The 15246-nt window shown below is 42.5% G+C and overlaps 1 protein-coding gene across 4 annotated transcripts in view; it reads left to right on the top strand.

Moving 5' to 3' along the window:
* SVEP1 (sushi, von Willebrand factor type A, EGF and pentraxin domain containing 1) overlaps positions 1-15246 on the top strand; it is a 459579-nt gene that overhangs the window by 61751 nt on the left and 382582 nt on the right. For all 4 annotated transcript variants that reach the window (XM_040417268.1, XM_040417271.1, XM_040417270.1 and 1 more), the window contains exons 2-3: positions 4729-4984; positions 9777-9953. In XM_040417268.1, the coding sequence (XP_040273202.1) occupies positions 4729-4984; positions 9777-9953 (433 nt within the window). The remainder of the gene's footprint in view (positions 1-4728; positions 4985-9776; positions 9954-15246) is intronic.

Genomic DNA, 15246 nt, shown 5'->3' on the forward strand with positions numbered 1-15246 from the left:
CCCTTGTAATGTTCTAGGGCTTCTTGAAAAGTTGAACATTTACTAATTAATAGGGAGCTGCTTCCAATAGGTGGCACTAGCAAGATGGGAGTTATCTAATTGAACTTTTTTCCTAAAAAGAGAAATAACAACGAATGACATGGCAAATAAAGAATGTGCAACCAATGTGAGACCTTAAAGTAACAATTGTAAAGTCTAACTGCATCAAAAATCTGACAATTCCCATGCCCAGTCTCCCTCTACTCCCCAGTTCATGTCTACAAGGGTGTGGGAAATTAGGATATGAGTAAATGCAGGTCCTAGTGAATAAAGAGATCCTGATCATAAAGAGAACATAGTCTTAATGTTGATCCTTTGACACAGTGCACAATCATTGAGGCTAATTGTGTTCTATCTTGAACGTTTATTGGTGAACAGTAACAAAGGGGTTTGGACTCTGTAAGGGTCCAAGCTCAAGAACGCCTCCATTGTCATCTACTGACACGTCTATATAACATGTCAGAGGATATTAGGTGGATTTGAGTGATTCTATTATGCAACTGTGTATGGAAGATATAAGAATTCTGGGTAAAAGTCCTCAGGATATGTCGCTGGTGGTGGACAATGGAAGAATACTTCTAATGCAATAGAAAAGACTTTAACCTCATGGTATATTTAGATGTTACTTAACGGTATCATTTTGTTAGACCACCCACGTTACTATGAGAAAATGTCTGATGCCAAAAATGAATTTCAGATATTCACAATAGTAGAATATCTCATCTCACTGCTTAGTTCTCGGTCTATTCAGCGCTGACGTGTTGAGTTATCGAAACAGCTGCTGTGATGAGAATCTCTGTGATCTTTAATGGATGTCGAAGACACAGTAGACTTATGAACTCCTCTTGTACGTCTTACATGAGCAAAAATGATAAAATAATATTATTATAGACGTGGGTGATATGTGAAAGTTCGCAAACGCAATAGTTTACAAAAAAAAAAAAAGAAAGTTGTGTCAGGGTTCATCCAAATAGAAAAGTAGGCAATTGTGCATTTTACACTTTTTTACAGTGTAAAAAAGTGTAGTTACAGTGCAGGGTGAATGCACTACTTTAACAATATAATAACATTTGCAAAGACAGGTGCACTCTGCTGTCTTAATAAACCCTCATACTGATGTTAAAATTGAGAGATTAGCCAATATATCCTACTGTGGAGGACATGTCTAAGCCCGAGCACCGCGCCAAGGTTTCTCAAGTAGCTCGGGTCCTAACACTCACCTACCTGTGTCATATAGGCAATACCAGGGGCCAGTGGGCGAATTACAGGAGCGTAAGGTCCGACTCATAGCCAACTTACCAGTTACCTCCAGCATGTAGCCATGCTTGCAATGGAAGGAGGGAGGAGTCTGCGAGTCCCACTCAAGACTGGCTGATAAGACCCAGGCCTCGCAGGTGCACCTAAATGTAGCCTGTAGATGGAAAGCAGGCACATTTAAATTGGAGTTTATACACCTCCAGGCATCTCTATATACAAACCAACTGAAAAAGATGGTGTGGTGTTAAACAGGCAGGAAGTGCTCAAACCCATATGCAGTGCATGTGTATAAAGGGGAGCAAATCTTGCACTTGTGGCCCGTTGCTAATGGCGATCCCAAGCAAAAATGCATACAGTGGAGGATGCCCGCAGCGGACCACAAGTACCACAATAGAAATCCTACACAAGATAGCAATTATGTGGATGTGATAACTAATATAACAATATAATAATATCAAAGACAGGTGCACTCTGCGGTCTTACTTAACCCTCATACTGATGTTAAAATTTAGAGATTAGCCAACATATTAGTTGGCTATGAGTCGGACCTTACGCTCCTGTAATTCGCCCACTGGCTCCTGGTATTGCCCATATGGCACAGGTAGGTGAGTGTTAGGATCCGAGCTACTTGAGAAACCTTGGCACGGTGCTCGGGCTCAGACATGTCATCCATAGTAGGATATGTTGGCTAATCTTTCAATTTTAACATCAGTTTGAGGGTTTAGTAAGACCACAAAGTGCACCTGTCTTTGCAAATATTATTATACTGTTATATTGGTTATCACATCCACATAATTGCTATCTTGTGTAGGATGTCTATTGTGGTACTTGTGGTCCGCTGCGGGCATCCTCCACTGTATGCATTTTTGCTGGGGATCGCCATTAGCAACGGGCTACAAGTGCAGGATTTGCTCCCCTTTATACACATGCACAACTGCATGTGGGTTTGAGCACTTCCTGCCTGTTTAACACCGCGCCATTTTTTCTGTTGGTTTGTGAATACGCTACTTTACATTGATCTTTTCCTCACTTGTGATTCTGCTCCTCACCATTTCATTCAGCGCCTGTATTTGTCTTGACATCTACCAGTGGAGCAACAATGCACATGTACCAAAAGCATTAAGCAGTTGAGGGAATTAAAGGGATTTCTTCCACAATCAACATTCACCTTTCCACAAAATAGGTGATACATGTCAGATCACTGATGGGACCCCACCACTGGGACCCCATGAATACCAGAATGGTTAACTCTTTCTATTAGACATCGAACTGAATGGTAGGGTGCATACTCGACTGACAATCTATTCAAATGGCTTTTTACCCTGGTTTTACACCGAAGAGGAACAGACTCAGGACCCCAATTCTGGTGATCAGTAGAAGTATCAGCAGGGGGCTGCCGGAGATCAGACATTTTCAAATTTGTGTACTGAGAAAACCCTTTAATAAGATAATGTATTTTTCTCATTCTCTCTAGGCATATTTATTCTCTCGATAACATTCATGTTTTTTTATTTTCATATTTAAAGGGGTTCTCTAGGATTTTAATATTAATGGCCTAACCTCAGGATAGGTCATCAATATGAGATCAGTGACTCCTGGCACCCCCACCGATCAGCTGCTTGAGGAGACTTTCTATGAGCACTGTGGCCTCCTCACACCTTACGAAGCACAGCCTCTTCCATTGTATAGCGGCTGTGCTTGGTATGGCAACTCAGCCCCATTCATTTAAATAGGACTAAGCTGAGCCTAGGCCATGTGATCAATGAACGTGTTGTCACTTGGCCTAGGAAGAGGCTTAAGCACTCACTGGAGTATAGTGACCTCTTCAAACAGCTTCTTACAAGATAAGCCATCAATATCTAAATCTAAGAGAACCCCTTTAAACATGAATTGATATATATATATTAACTTGACGATTAATGTCTTAAATACACAGTTGCACCAAACTTTACATTGCCGATTAGACCCAGAAAGAGAGACACAAACATCACAAAAGTCCCACTGCTAGGACCCAAGCAATTAGCTGTAATCTTTGGGAAAAATTGATATTAAGTGTTTTAGCAGCCACAAGACACTTATATCTACATAACTTATTTTTAATGTGGATTCCAAGGCATATTCTGTATTTTGTATTCAGCCTCCCATTGACTTCAATAGGAACCTTCCCTGTATTTGATACGGCATGGAATTGTCAACATGTGTATTTGAAATCCATAGTGTGGAAGAAAAATAAGTGATATATCACTGCCACCGACTCCCCACCATCATGGAAACTGTGGTGGGTGGCCACCAGAGATGAGTGAAGTTATGAAAAATTCGATTTGGCTGCTTTGCCAAATTTAACAAAGAAATTTGCTTTGTGATGAAAATTTCTTTGTATATATCGGGTACAATAACAGGGAACAGCGATCGCCCTGCCCCCATCATTGAACCCCTCAGGTGCCACGTTCATCGCTGATCGTGGCATCTGAGATTAATATTGAGGGCTTTCAAGGATTAATCCAGCAAAAAAAAAATATATATACTCACCTTATCCATTTGATCGCCTAGAGGCTGCCGCGGCCACCTTGATTGGCGACACCGTACGAAATCTCGTGTTTTTGGTTTTCCACCATTTTAGGGAAAATTGATTCTTTACCACGAAGCATAGGGAAATTCGACTTTGTTGTGAATCGAATTTTTCCTGAAATTCGGATCGAATTCCACTTCAGATACTTTGATTCGCTCAGCACTATTGGCCACACATGTATAAAGGCAAATGCTATCTATTTTTTAGCACTTACGAAAATATCAAAAGTGCCGAATCGGCACATAACTGAAACCAACTAAGCCAAAGAGATTACATTGACTATAAAGGGGTTAGTTCAGTTTTTGTTTAACCTCTACTTTTTTAGTAGACTCTTTTTGGCAGAATCTGTGACAGAGGCCCCAGACTGAAAAATGTATGGCACTCTGATTATATTTCAATATTTATGTATACTGAGTGGGTACGTTACTACAGGGTACTCTCCATCACATAGGATCACTAAATGTGAACGCAAATCTGTGTGCATTCTGTGACTGTTGTATTCTAAATATATTTCAATATATTCAAGTGACTTCCAAATCCTTCGTGGGCACCTACTTACAGTGTGCAGAACCCCAATATATATTACAGAGGCCCCAAACTTAGCCTCAAGCGCAGATGAGAATATGCCCTTCGCTGCATTGAACTGGGCTAATCCAATTGCAGTCCTGTAGCAGTTTCAACTGTCAGATTTTTTTGGATGGAAAAAGATAATCTCTGAACATATCCAAAGTACTACACAGTTCTTGGCTTGTCTGTATAATTCTCAATACGACAGGTCCTCCAGAGCGAGAGGTGCTCTTTGTAACCAAAATTCTGTTTACCTTGTAATTTCACACACATAATTCTATTTTTATGTTTTACAGCAAATACTCAGGCATTCGCGTGGAGATTCAACCAAGGTGATCTTTCTCATCACGGATGGCTATTCAAATGGTGGAGACCCAAGGCCTGTTGCAGCAGGTCTACGAGATCTTGGAGTTGAAATCTTTACAGTTGGAATATGGCATGGGAATATTCGAGAGCTGCATGACATGGCATCCCAGCCAAAAGAAGAGCACTGCTACTTTCTGCACAGCTTTGAAGAGTTTGAAGCACTAGCGCGACGGGCACTGCATGAAGGTATAAGGTGGCAGTATTTATGTGCACACATAAGTTCTGGAAGTATACCGCAAATGCATCCATAGCCTTAATTGATCCAATGTATGCCAAAAGAGTGTCAATGGGCAACATATGCAACTGTTTCATACTGTGGGGTGTTTGTTCAATGTCTAGGTGGGGATGCATATATGACAAATGTAAAGCAAAAATAACATATGAACAGATCCCTAGGGTGCTTTCACGCATTGGCAAAAGTATCCACCAAAAAATATGCACCAAGAAGACTTCCCCAATATTATCCAAAGGTGATGAAAAGTTTCTGCTGCATAAATTATGTGTTGTGGCTTTTCTGAAGTACAATATTTCTATTCATTTCGATGTGAGATGTAATCTGCACAGGAATCCACATCACAATTCACTCAGAAATCTGCATCCTAATCTGTGCATAAAATGCCACACAAAAATCTTCACCAAAATCCCCATCAAAATCTGCCTCAAAATCCACACCATTGTAAAAATCACCACTTGCAGATTTTCTTGAGGATTCTCCTGCCAATGCGGATAAACATATGATCCAGCTCACCTCCGTAGTAGAGTATATGGTCCCGGCTCCAGAGGCCCTAGGGGAGTGTTCCCGTGGCAGGCTGCAGGTAAGGAGAAAGAAGGTCCCGGAGACAAATAGAGTTCCTCTATCAGCTTTCCTTTAATATTCACATGAAGTTGACAGACGTCACCACCCTCCACATGACATAATATTGACGCGTTTCGGGTAAGCACCCTTAGTCGTAACACCATGCCAAGTGTGGCCCTTCTATTTAAAGGGAGTCAGAGATTCCTCCACCCACCACGGGGAAGGAATCAGTCACTCCATAGGTTGCCACACACCTTGACACACCCTTTTGTTTCTTACATCAATTACTGGTATAATTGGCAACACACTGTGTGAACATTGACCCGAGCGCGTTAACCCCGGCAGTACCGAGACACTCACTCAGCGTCAAAAGCCGCACAGTGTGACCATACCATCATGTTTTAAAACCGCATAATATACATGTTCAATCCCAATACATAAAGTGAAACAAAAAATGAAAAATGACCCCCAGCATCACGACACATTACTGCCCATCATATTTTAGCAAATAGTATTGAAATTACACAATGATTAACAATGTGTTTGCAAAAATGGAAATATAGCCAAAGACTATCCATTGCGGCCGGCAGTTCCCAATGTTAATCAGCATCAGTAGCAATCATGATAAATATACATGTAACATTGTTAAATAAATGGTTTGCAATAGAAAATGATTGCTGCAATACTATTAAAATTCAGGGAATATAAATATCTGTGTGTGGATACTCCAGTCATACCGATTATGCATGCCTTGCCGAAAGTCCATAAGGGCGTCCACCCCCCCCCCCCCCCCCTTCGCCCTATAGTGTCTGGGATAGGTTCCCTGACGGAGAGCCTGGGCAGCTGGCTGGACAATATTCTACAGCCGCTGGCCAGGCGTACCCCAGGGTTCCTGAAGGATACAGCGGATGTGTTACGAGCAATGTACGAATTTGTGTGGGAGAAGAATTACTGCTGGATCACAGCAGATGTGGTCTCCCTCTATCCCTCCATCCCCCACGGGGTTGCTCTGTTGGCGATGGAATACCATCTTCATCGGTATACTGGACTTAGCCCAGGGCATGTGGATTTCATATGTGAAATTACAAATTTTCTGCTAACCCACAACTACTTTATGTTTGACGGTGTGTTCCACCTACAGACCCGCGGCGTGTCGATGGGAGCTAAGTTCTCACCATCATTGGCCAATTTGACAATGTCATACTGGGAGGAAAAATATATTTATGATCTGAAAAATCCTTTTATGCCTGGTCTGGTCTGGTACAGCAGATACATCGACGACGTGCTCATGGTATGGGCCGGCGGTGTGTCTGCCGTCCCAGACCTCCAGGCATATTTAAACAACAATGATTATAACCTACAATTTGTATGTACAGCTCATGCTTCCCAAGCCAATTTCCTCGATCTAAAGCTCCGCGGGAATCCTGGTGAGGTGGTGCACACCGTCACCTATAGGAAGGAAGTGGCAGGCAATTCTATTTTGAACGCCAAAAGCCACCACCCCATCCACACCATCAGAGCAATCCCCGTGGGTGAATTCACACGTACAGTTAGGAACTGCAGCGATACAGCTAAATTGGAGGAAGAGTTTAGTAAGGTGGAAAAAAGATTAAAGGACAGAAACTACCCAACGTGGATGATAAAAAGGGGGAGAGAGATAGCCTCCAATAAAAAGAGAGGAGACATGTTATTTGGAACCCCAAAAAAGAAGTCTAGTAATAAATCAGCTGCGGGCCGTGCCGGGGTGAATGGAGACAGTGATCAGGACAGAGTTCCCACGCTATCTTTAATCTATAGTAGCGAATTCAATGCAATTAGTACTGTAATACAAAAATGTTTGCCTATACTATATGATGACCATATTCTATACCAAGCTCTCAAATCAGGGTGTAGAATTGTGTCTAGAAGGGCTACAACTCTGTCCTGCTCCCTGTCTCCATCCCTGTACACTGCCTGCAACAAGGGAGCAGATTTCAAGCAAAACTGGCTTATCTACAAAGGATTTACTAAATGCGGAGGAAATCCCTGCAAAACTTGCGGTTATGTGCTGCCTACAAAAACATTTAAAAATTCGGACCACACGTGCAAATACCCTATCCGTAGTTATATAAATTGTAACACGGAGGGTGTTATCTATATAATTAATTGCACGCACTGTGACCTGATGTATATAGGCAGCACATCCCGCAGGTTTAAAAACCGCATCTTAGAACATCTAAACTATATTAACAATCGCAACATTCTAAACATCTCGAATATAGCTAGGCACTTTATAAAAATACATGCACGCCAAGTGTCATATTTTCAGGCCTATGCCATTGAACGAGTTTTGGCCCCTAAAAGGGGCGGGGATTACCGAAAGAAAATCCTTCTTAGGGAAGCTTACTGGATTTTCAGACTTGAGACCAGAATTCCAGCGGGCCTGAATTTGAGAAAAGAACTGACCTATATTTATCAGTGATCTACCAAATTGCTAAAATAAATGGCAAATGTTCATTGCTGACAAACGGGCCATATAATGAAACATGTAAATATTAAGGGAACATCCATGAACTTCCACAACATACTTTTCTTTATTATTATTATTCTTATTTTTATTTTCATATTTATTTTCAGTTTTGTTCTACTTTATTACATTATTCTTTGCACACAACTCTGTTCATCCGCATATCAAGCTCTAGAACTGCGGTCAGACGGAGCGATTTTCTCCGTGAAGCAACTCAGTAATTAGAGAATTTTAATAGTATTGCAGCAATCATTTTCTATTGCAAACCATTTATTTAACAATGTTACATGTATATTTATCATGATTGCTACTGATGCTGATTAACATTGGGAACTGCCGGCCGCAATGGATAGTCTTTGGCTATATTTCCATTTTTGCAAACACATTGTTAATCATTGTGTAATTTCAATACTATTTGCTAAAATATGATGGGCAGTAATGTGTCGTGATGCTGGGGGTCATTTTTCATTTTTTGTTTCACTTTATGTATTGGGAGTGAACATGTATATTATGCGGTTTTAAAACATGATGGTATGGTCACACTGTGCGGCTTTTGACGCTGAGTGAGTGTCTCGGTACTGCCGGGGTTAACGCGCTCGGGTCAATGTTCACACAGTGTGTTGCCAATTATACCAGTAATTGATGTAAGAAACGAAAGGGTGTGTCAAGGTGTGTGGCAACCTATGGAGTGACTGATTCCTTCCCCGTGGTGGGTGGAGGAATCTCTGACTCCCTTTAAATAGAAGGGCCACACTTGGCATGGTGTTACGACTAAGGGTGCTTACCCGAAACGCATCAATATTATGTCATGTGGAGGGTGGTGACGTCTGTCAAATTCATGTGAATATTAAAGGAAAGCTGATAGAGGAACTCTATTTGTCTCCGGGACCTTCTTTCTCCTTACCCGATTCTCCTGCCACTTTTTAAGGCCCCCTTAATGGGGTTGTCCAAGATTTTGATATTGAGCTTAGGTTTGTCAATAAGTTATCCGCGGGGGTCTGACTCCCACCACTCCTGCCGATCAGTATCCTTAGGATAGGTCATCAATATTTGATTGGCGTGGGTCTGAAACCTGGCACCCCTGCTTTTCAGCTATTTGTAGAGGAGGCGGTGCTCCATATGACCCCTACTTCCTCTTCATTATACTGCCTGTCATCTTGGAAGTGCAGTGCAATTACAAGTACTCACTCCATTCAAGTGAAGTACTTGTAATTTCATTACACCACCACTACAGGGGAGATGATGCGAGGTGTAATGAAAAAGAAGCAGCCCTCGCATGGAGCTCCGCCTCTTCTTCAAACGGCTGATCAGTGGGGGTGCTGGGTGTCAGGCCCCCGCAGATCAGGTATGGATGACCTGTCCTGAGGATAGGTCTTCAATATAAATCACTCCACAAGCTCTTTAATCAGATGTTCCCTACAACCTCCAGCCCTTTAACTGGCACCATGAATGGTACAGGAAGGACAGCTGCATTCAAAGTGTATTAGCCTCGCTGGGTTGCTGCAGATCAGCTTCCACTAAAGTGAAACGCGTTTCAACGGACATCTTATCAATAGCTATTTCCATTCTAGCTAATTTAACATTTACTAATTAGACATTGCCGTATCTTATCACATTGAGCTGGGGGCAGATGAGTGATGCTTGCGTGTATGTCATTCTCATTTCTGTGCTTACAGATCTGCCCTCTGGGAGTTATATTCAGGAGGACATTTCACATTGCTCTTATCTGTGCGATGCTGGGAAAGACTGCTGCGATGTCATGGCGAGCTGCAAGTGCGGCACTCACACTGGCCAATATGAATGCATCTGTGAGAAAGGATATTACGGTAAAGGACTGCAATACGAGTGCACAGGTAAGATCTACGGTATATTGGGCTATTAACTGAGATTCCATTAAACTGACATTAGCTAACCAAAGAAACCCTGTAATCTGGCACAGAACCACAATATAATGTGCAATCATCCAAGATCAGAAGGAGAGTACCAAGCAGAAAGAACCAATGAGGACATTCAATGAGCTGAAATATCAGATAGTCTGCTCATCTATTAACGGGATGATATGGTCAGAGGTAGGGATAGATACCTATAGAACTAATGAATCCGGCTCAGACTGTGTTTGTCATTGTTAAATAAGGTATACCCATCCTTAGTGACTCTTCAGCGTGGAACCAGATGCATTGAATCTTTGGTTCAATAAAGTTGTAAATCAATAGAAAATAGAAACAGAAAATAAACTAGAACCAGCCCTGTACCTCACATGGATCCAGTGATCTCCCCATTCATTGCTCCAACAGCTCTGCTAGATCTTATTTAAGCTGGCAGCTCAGGAACGTGTCCTTTCTCAGGGGTGTGTCTTTTCTGCTGCATCACTCTTCTTATCACAGTTCAGGGGTTGTGTCCTTTCTTAGGAGATGTTTGTTTTCTGCTACGGCTTTCTCTCCCTGTAATTGACACAGCTTCTAACAGTAGATGAGGCTTGTGGCACAGTTGAAAGATGGAACTGAGCATGTGCGTCCACCTTAGCAATGTTACTGATAGATCTTATTGAATAACTATAGTTATACCAAATTTTTTATTACATGCATATACTGTAAATGTATTCAGATCCAGGTGACGGTTTGAAGAATGTATGATACTTTATTTTTTATAGCCATTCTAGACATTCATTTGCTAAAGTAATCTACAGAAAATTTCCGCCAATATTTGTTTTTGCAATATTTCGTGAATTTTTCTCATAATATTTGCAATAAATTAGCGAATTCTAGAATTCATGATCTCAGGCATTATTTCCGCAATTGCACAAATCGGCACTAATGATGCGCTTATTTTTCACAATACATGCAACTTCACATTTTATCAGGTCTGAGTAGATATTACTGATTGGTGCACTAAGTATTGTTGTGACATCACAGCACTATGTCTGTAGCATGTATGTACGGACAGCAGAACCTATCACACTACCTAACACCCTGCACTGGAACCTATCAGCTACACTATATCAGGATATAACCTACACTGACATCTCCCACTAACTATCTGTATTATATATATATATATATATGAGCTAACTAACTAACTAACTAACTAACTAACTTTCTAATGTAATTGGATAAGGAATAGGATCCAGAGGAAAGCACAGAGCACATCAATGTCACTGCTCTCTCTCTCAGAACTGCAAAAAAACTGCAGAAAATGGCTGCTGGGGAGGTTCTTATATAGTAAGGGGTAGGCAACTTTCCTATTGGTTGCTAGGAATGTTGCTAAGCACAGACAAAGACATTTCAGCCTTCTCATTGGCCCACAAGCAAGAAGGGAGGTTGCTGATAATAAAAAATCTAGAATATTCGTGATTATGAATATATAGCACTATATTCTACATCTTCGTGAATTCTCGAAGTGCCGATATTTGCAATAAAAATTTGCACACAGAAGCCATCACAATTCCTCCACCATGCTTCTCAGATGGCTTCAGCATGCTTTTGTTTGTCTTGCATCTCACCAATGTTTTCAATTCAGTTTTAGATTTATCTGGCTCTAGTATTTTTTTTTCCAATCATACTCTGTCTAATCTCCATATTCTATCCAGTATTTAAAGGGGTTGTCCGGGATACTCACTATTACTAGCTGAGTCAAGGTTCCCCAGATGTTTTAGGTAGTTTTTACACTGCTACATGGCTCCTACGGTCCCCAACAGATTGTTGACATAGATGTTTATCTTTGTGAGGACTTCCTACAGCACTGCACTGTGGGTTCCAGCGCAGCGCGGCATCTCATGGTTTCTACTGTCTATCATCTCGTCCCTGCACCCGCCCCCCTCATACATATTCATAGTGATCTGCCTCCATTCATTAGAAAGCTCCATGCCTGGTGATGTCACCAGACCGGAGGGGCGTGGCTTAGAGCGATGTTAGCCAGCCTAGATACCGCCCCGCCGTCAGAAGAAGAGGCTTCGCTCGCCTGCAAGGGACCCCGTATGTCACTGAGTATAAGAAAACACTTCCAGCTAAGAATTTCCTATATGAATATGGGGCTTCAGAAATATGTGTCAAAGGTAGGACATGCATGTATGTAATATGTATGTCACTCTAGTTCTATTACACTAATGTCCCCAATCCCGGACAACCCCTTTAATGGTTAGTCTCACACAGAGCTTATCCTAAGCTCTTCCTAGGAGGTAACTTCTTCATTGTTGAAGATGACACCGGGATTTTGTGGTTACAATTTTATAAAGCTGCTACCTGAGGACCAGTGAGGTGCTCCACGGCCTCCCACCCATAATAAAACTATAGTCAAACCCACAAATGCTCAGTGAAATCAGTGGAGTACAAGAGTTGCTGAAATTGAGTGTTTGAATAAACATAATATGATATGTGGATTAGAGATGAGCGAATTGAAGCTGACAAAGTGGAATTCGTTACGAATTTCAGGAAAAATTCGATTTGCAACGAATGCGAATTTCCTTGCGCTTCGTGGTAACGAATTGCATTTTTCCTAGAATGGCTGCTGCACGTGTGAGGACAAGGAGAAAGGAACTCTGGGAAGGCGGGATCACCCATACTGACATGCATGCAGCCAATCAGCAGCCAGCCCTGTGATGTCACAGCCCTATAAATACGGCAGCCATCTTAGATTCTGCCATTCACCAGAGTACTTAGTGCAGGGAAAGATGTGTCTGCAGGCGCTAGGGACAGTGCTAGAAAAAACGCGCACAACACCGAAGCCGTGACACATTGCCACTTTGTGGCCTCCTGATGCAGCCACCACCTCCACACTCTTTCATTGGGCAGCTCTGCGGCCTCCTGATGCTGCAGCCACCTACAGACTCTGTGATTTGGCCACTCTGTGGTCTCCTCATGCTGCTTCCACCTCACCACTATGTCACCTTGCCACTCTGTGGTCTCCTAATGCTGCTGACACCTCCACACTATGTCACCTTGCCACTATGTGGCCTCCTGATGCTGCCACCACCTCCACACTCTGTCATTATGCCACTCTGCGGCCTCCTTATGCTGCCGCCACCTCGCCCTATGTCATTGTGCCACTCTGTGGCCTCCTGATGCTGCCGCCACCTCCGCCCTATGTCACCTTGCCACTCTGTGGACTCTTGATGCTGCCGCTACCTCCACACTCTGTCATTATGCCACTCTGCAGCCTTCTGATGCTGCTGCCACCTACAGACTCTGTGATTTGGCCACTCCGAGGTCTCCTCATGCTGCTTCACCTCACCACTATCTCACCTTGCCACTCTGTGGTCTCCTCATGCTGCTGACACCTCCACACTGTTTCACCTTGCCACTCTGTGGCCTCGTGATGCTGCCGCCACCTCCACACTATGTCACCTTGCCACTCTGTGGCCTCCTGATGCTACCGCCACCTCCACACTCTGTCATTGTGCCACTCTGCGGCCTCCTGATGCTGCCGCCACCTCCACACTCTGTCATTGTGCCACTCTGAGGCCTCCTCATGCTGCTTTCAACTCACCACTATGTCATAGGGCCACTCTGTGTACTTTTCATGCTATTCCCACCCTCCCTACTTCATGACTGGGAAACTATTTAGCATTTTTGGCTAACCGAGTGAAGGCGGATGCTCCACAGACAGGATCCGTTTTCTGTGGATTATTGTTCTGACGGATCAGAGGAAGGGCAAAATAATCAGTGACGTCAACACTAACTTACTGCTGACACCCTCTCCACTCTGTCGGAGGGGCTCTACTTGTATAAGCGTTTAATAGAACAGGGTCTGTAGACATCTAAGTAAAATCGGCTGATGACAGTATAAAAGGAGTGCGCTTCTTATTGGCGCTAACTGTGACCTGTAAGGCTGAGTTCTTATGTGAGTTATTTTGTCAGTTTTGGCCCCATGACTGCCCAAATAAGTGAAGTGTGCAGTGATTCTAAGTGCGACGCCTGTCATGTGCATGTCATATGGACTCACAGTAATATTTCACTACCACAGTAGACTCCATATGAGTGTTACTGCAAGGCACAGTGTTCTACACCACTATGAAGGCTCTCTGCAGCCAGGAAATAGCAGTTTTTTAACGTAATTTTCCGCAAATTTATTCAGATCGAATCAAATTTTTCTAAAAAATTTCTGGCGAATTGAATGTGGATATTCCATTAAAAAGCCATTCTCACCTGGGGGGAGGAAGGAATTTTAAATAAGTCAGACAAAAGTGAATATAATATATGGTAATATAAAACTCAGTTGATTCCATGTGTAACCTATCTGACACAACATACTGTATATCATGCATTGCTTTAGAAACTGCTTCCTACTGAAACGTGACTCAGCAATTCTGTTATAACTGGTGGTGAAAAATATTTCACAGCTCACTACTGGAAACCAAGGCTATTTCCTGTGATGTATGGCATAATTCCATCAACAGGAATGAATAGTTTGGGCTGTGTAATACGAAACCTTCGAATACCATTTCCATCTGTATATTTATACATATATGTGTGTGTCACAAATCAAGACCCGACCCTGACAGTCTTAGCTCAGTAATCTCAGTATTGTATGGCTGGTATTATGTGGTCACTATGTGAAAGTAATATGTGGTCAATGTATAGTATTATTATATGGCGCTGTGTACAATATTTAGTACTTAAAAGGGTTTTCCAAGATTGTGATACTAATGACCTACTGTATCCTCAAGATAGGTCATCAGTATCTGATCGGTGGAGTTCCCACACCAAGGAGCCCCGCAGATCAGCTGTTTGAGACGGGAGCACTGTGGCCTTCTCGCAGCTTACCAAGCCCAACGCTGTGCTGAGGATAGATCATCAGTACCAAAATTCTGAAAACCCTTTTAATCTTAAGACTATCATATATACTAAATTATGTTGTTGCACACGTTTTAAGCTTTTCATTGAGAGTCCTCTTTTAAAGGGCTATTATCAGCAGATTTCTATCTATGAAACTGGCTGACCTGTTACATGTGCACTTGGCAGCTGAAGGCATCTGCGCTGGTCCCATGTTCATATGTGCCGGCATTTCTGAGAAATACGTTTTAATACATGCAAATGAGCCTCTACGAGCAACGGGGGAGTTGCTGTTACACCTCTCTCTTTAACTGCCACTCCCTTTGCGCATTGATTGACATGACCAGGCAAGGTAAATGTGATCATGCCCATCTGGTCC

The sequence above is a fragment of the Bufo bufo genome, chromosome 2 (assembly GCF_905171765.1).
Source record: "Bufo bufo chromosome 2, aBufBuf1.1, whole genome shotgun sequence".
In the NCBI taxonomy this organism is placed as follows: Eukaryota; Metazoa; Chordata; class Amphibia; order Anura; family Bufonidae; genus Bufo; species Bufo bufo.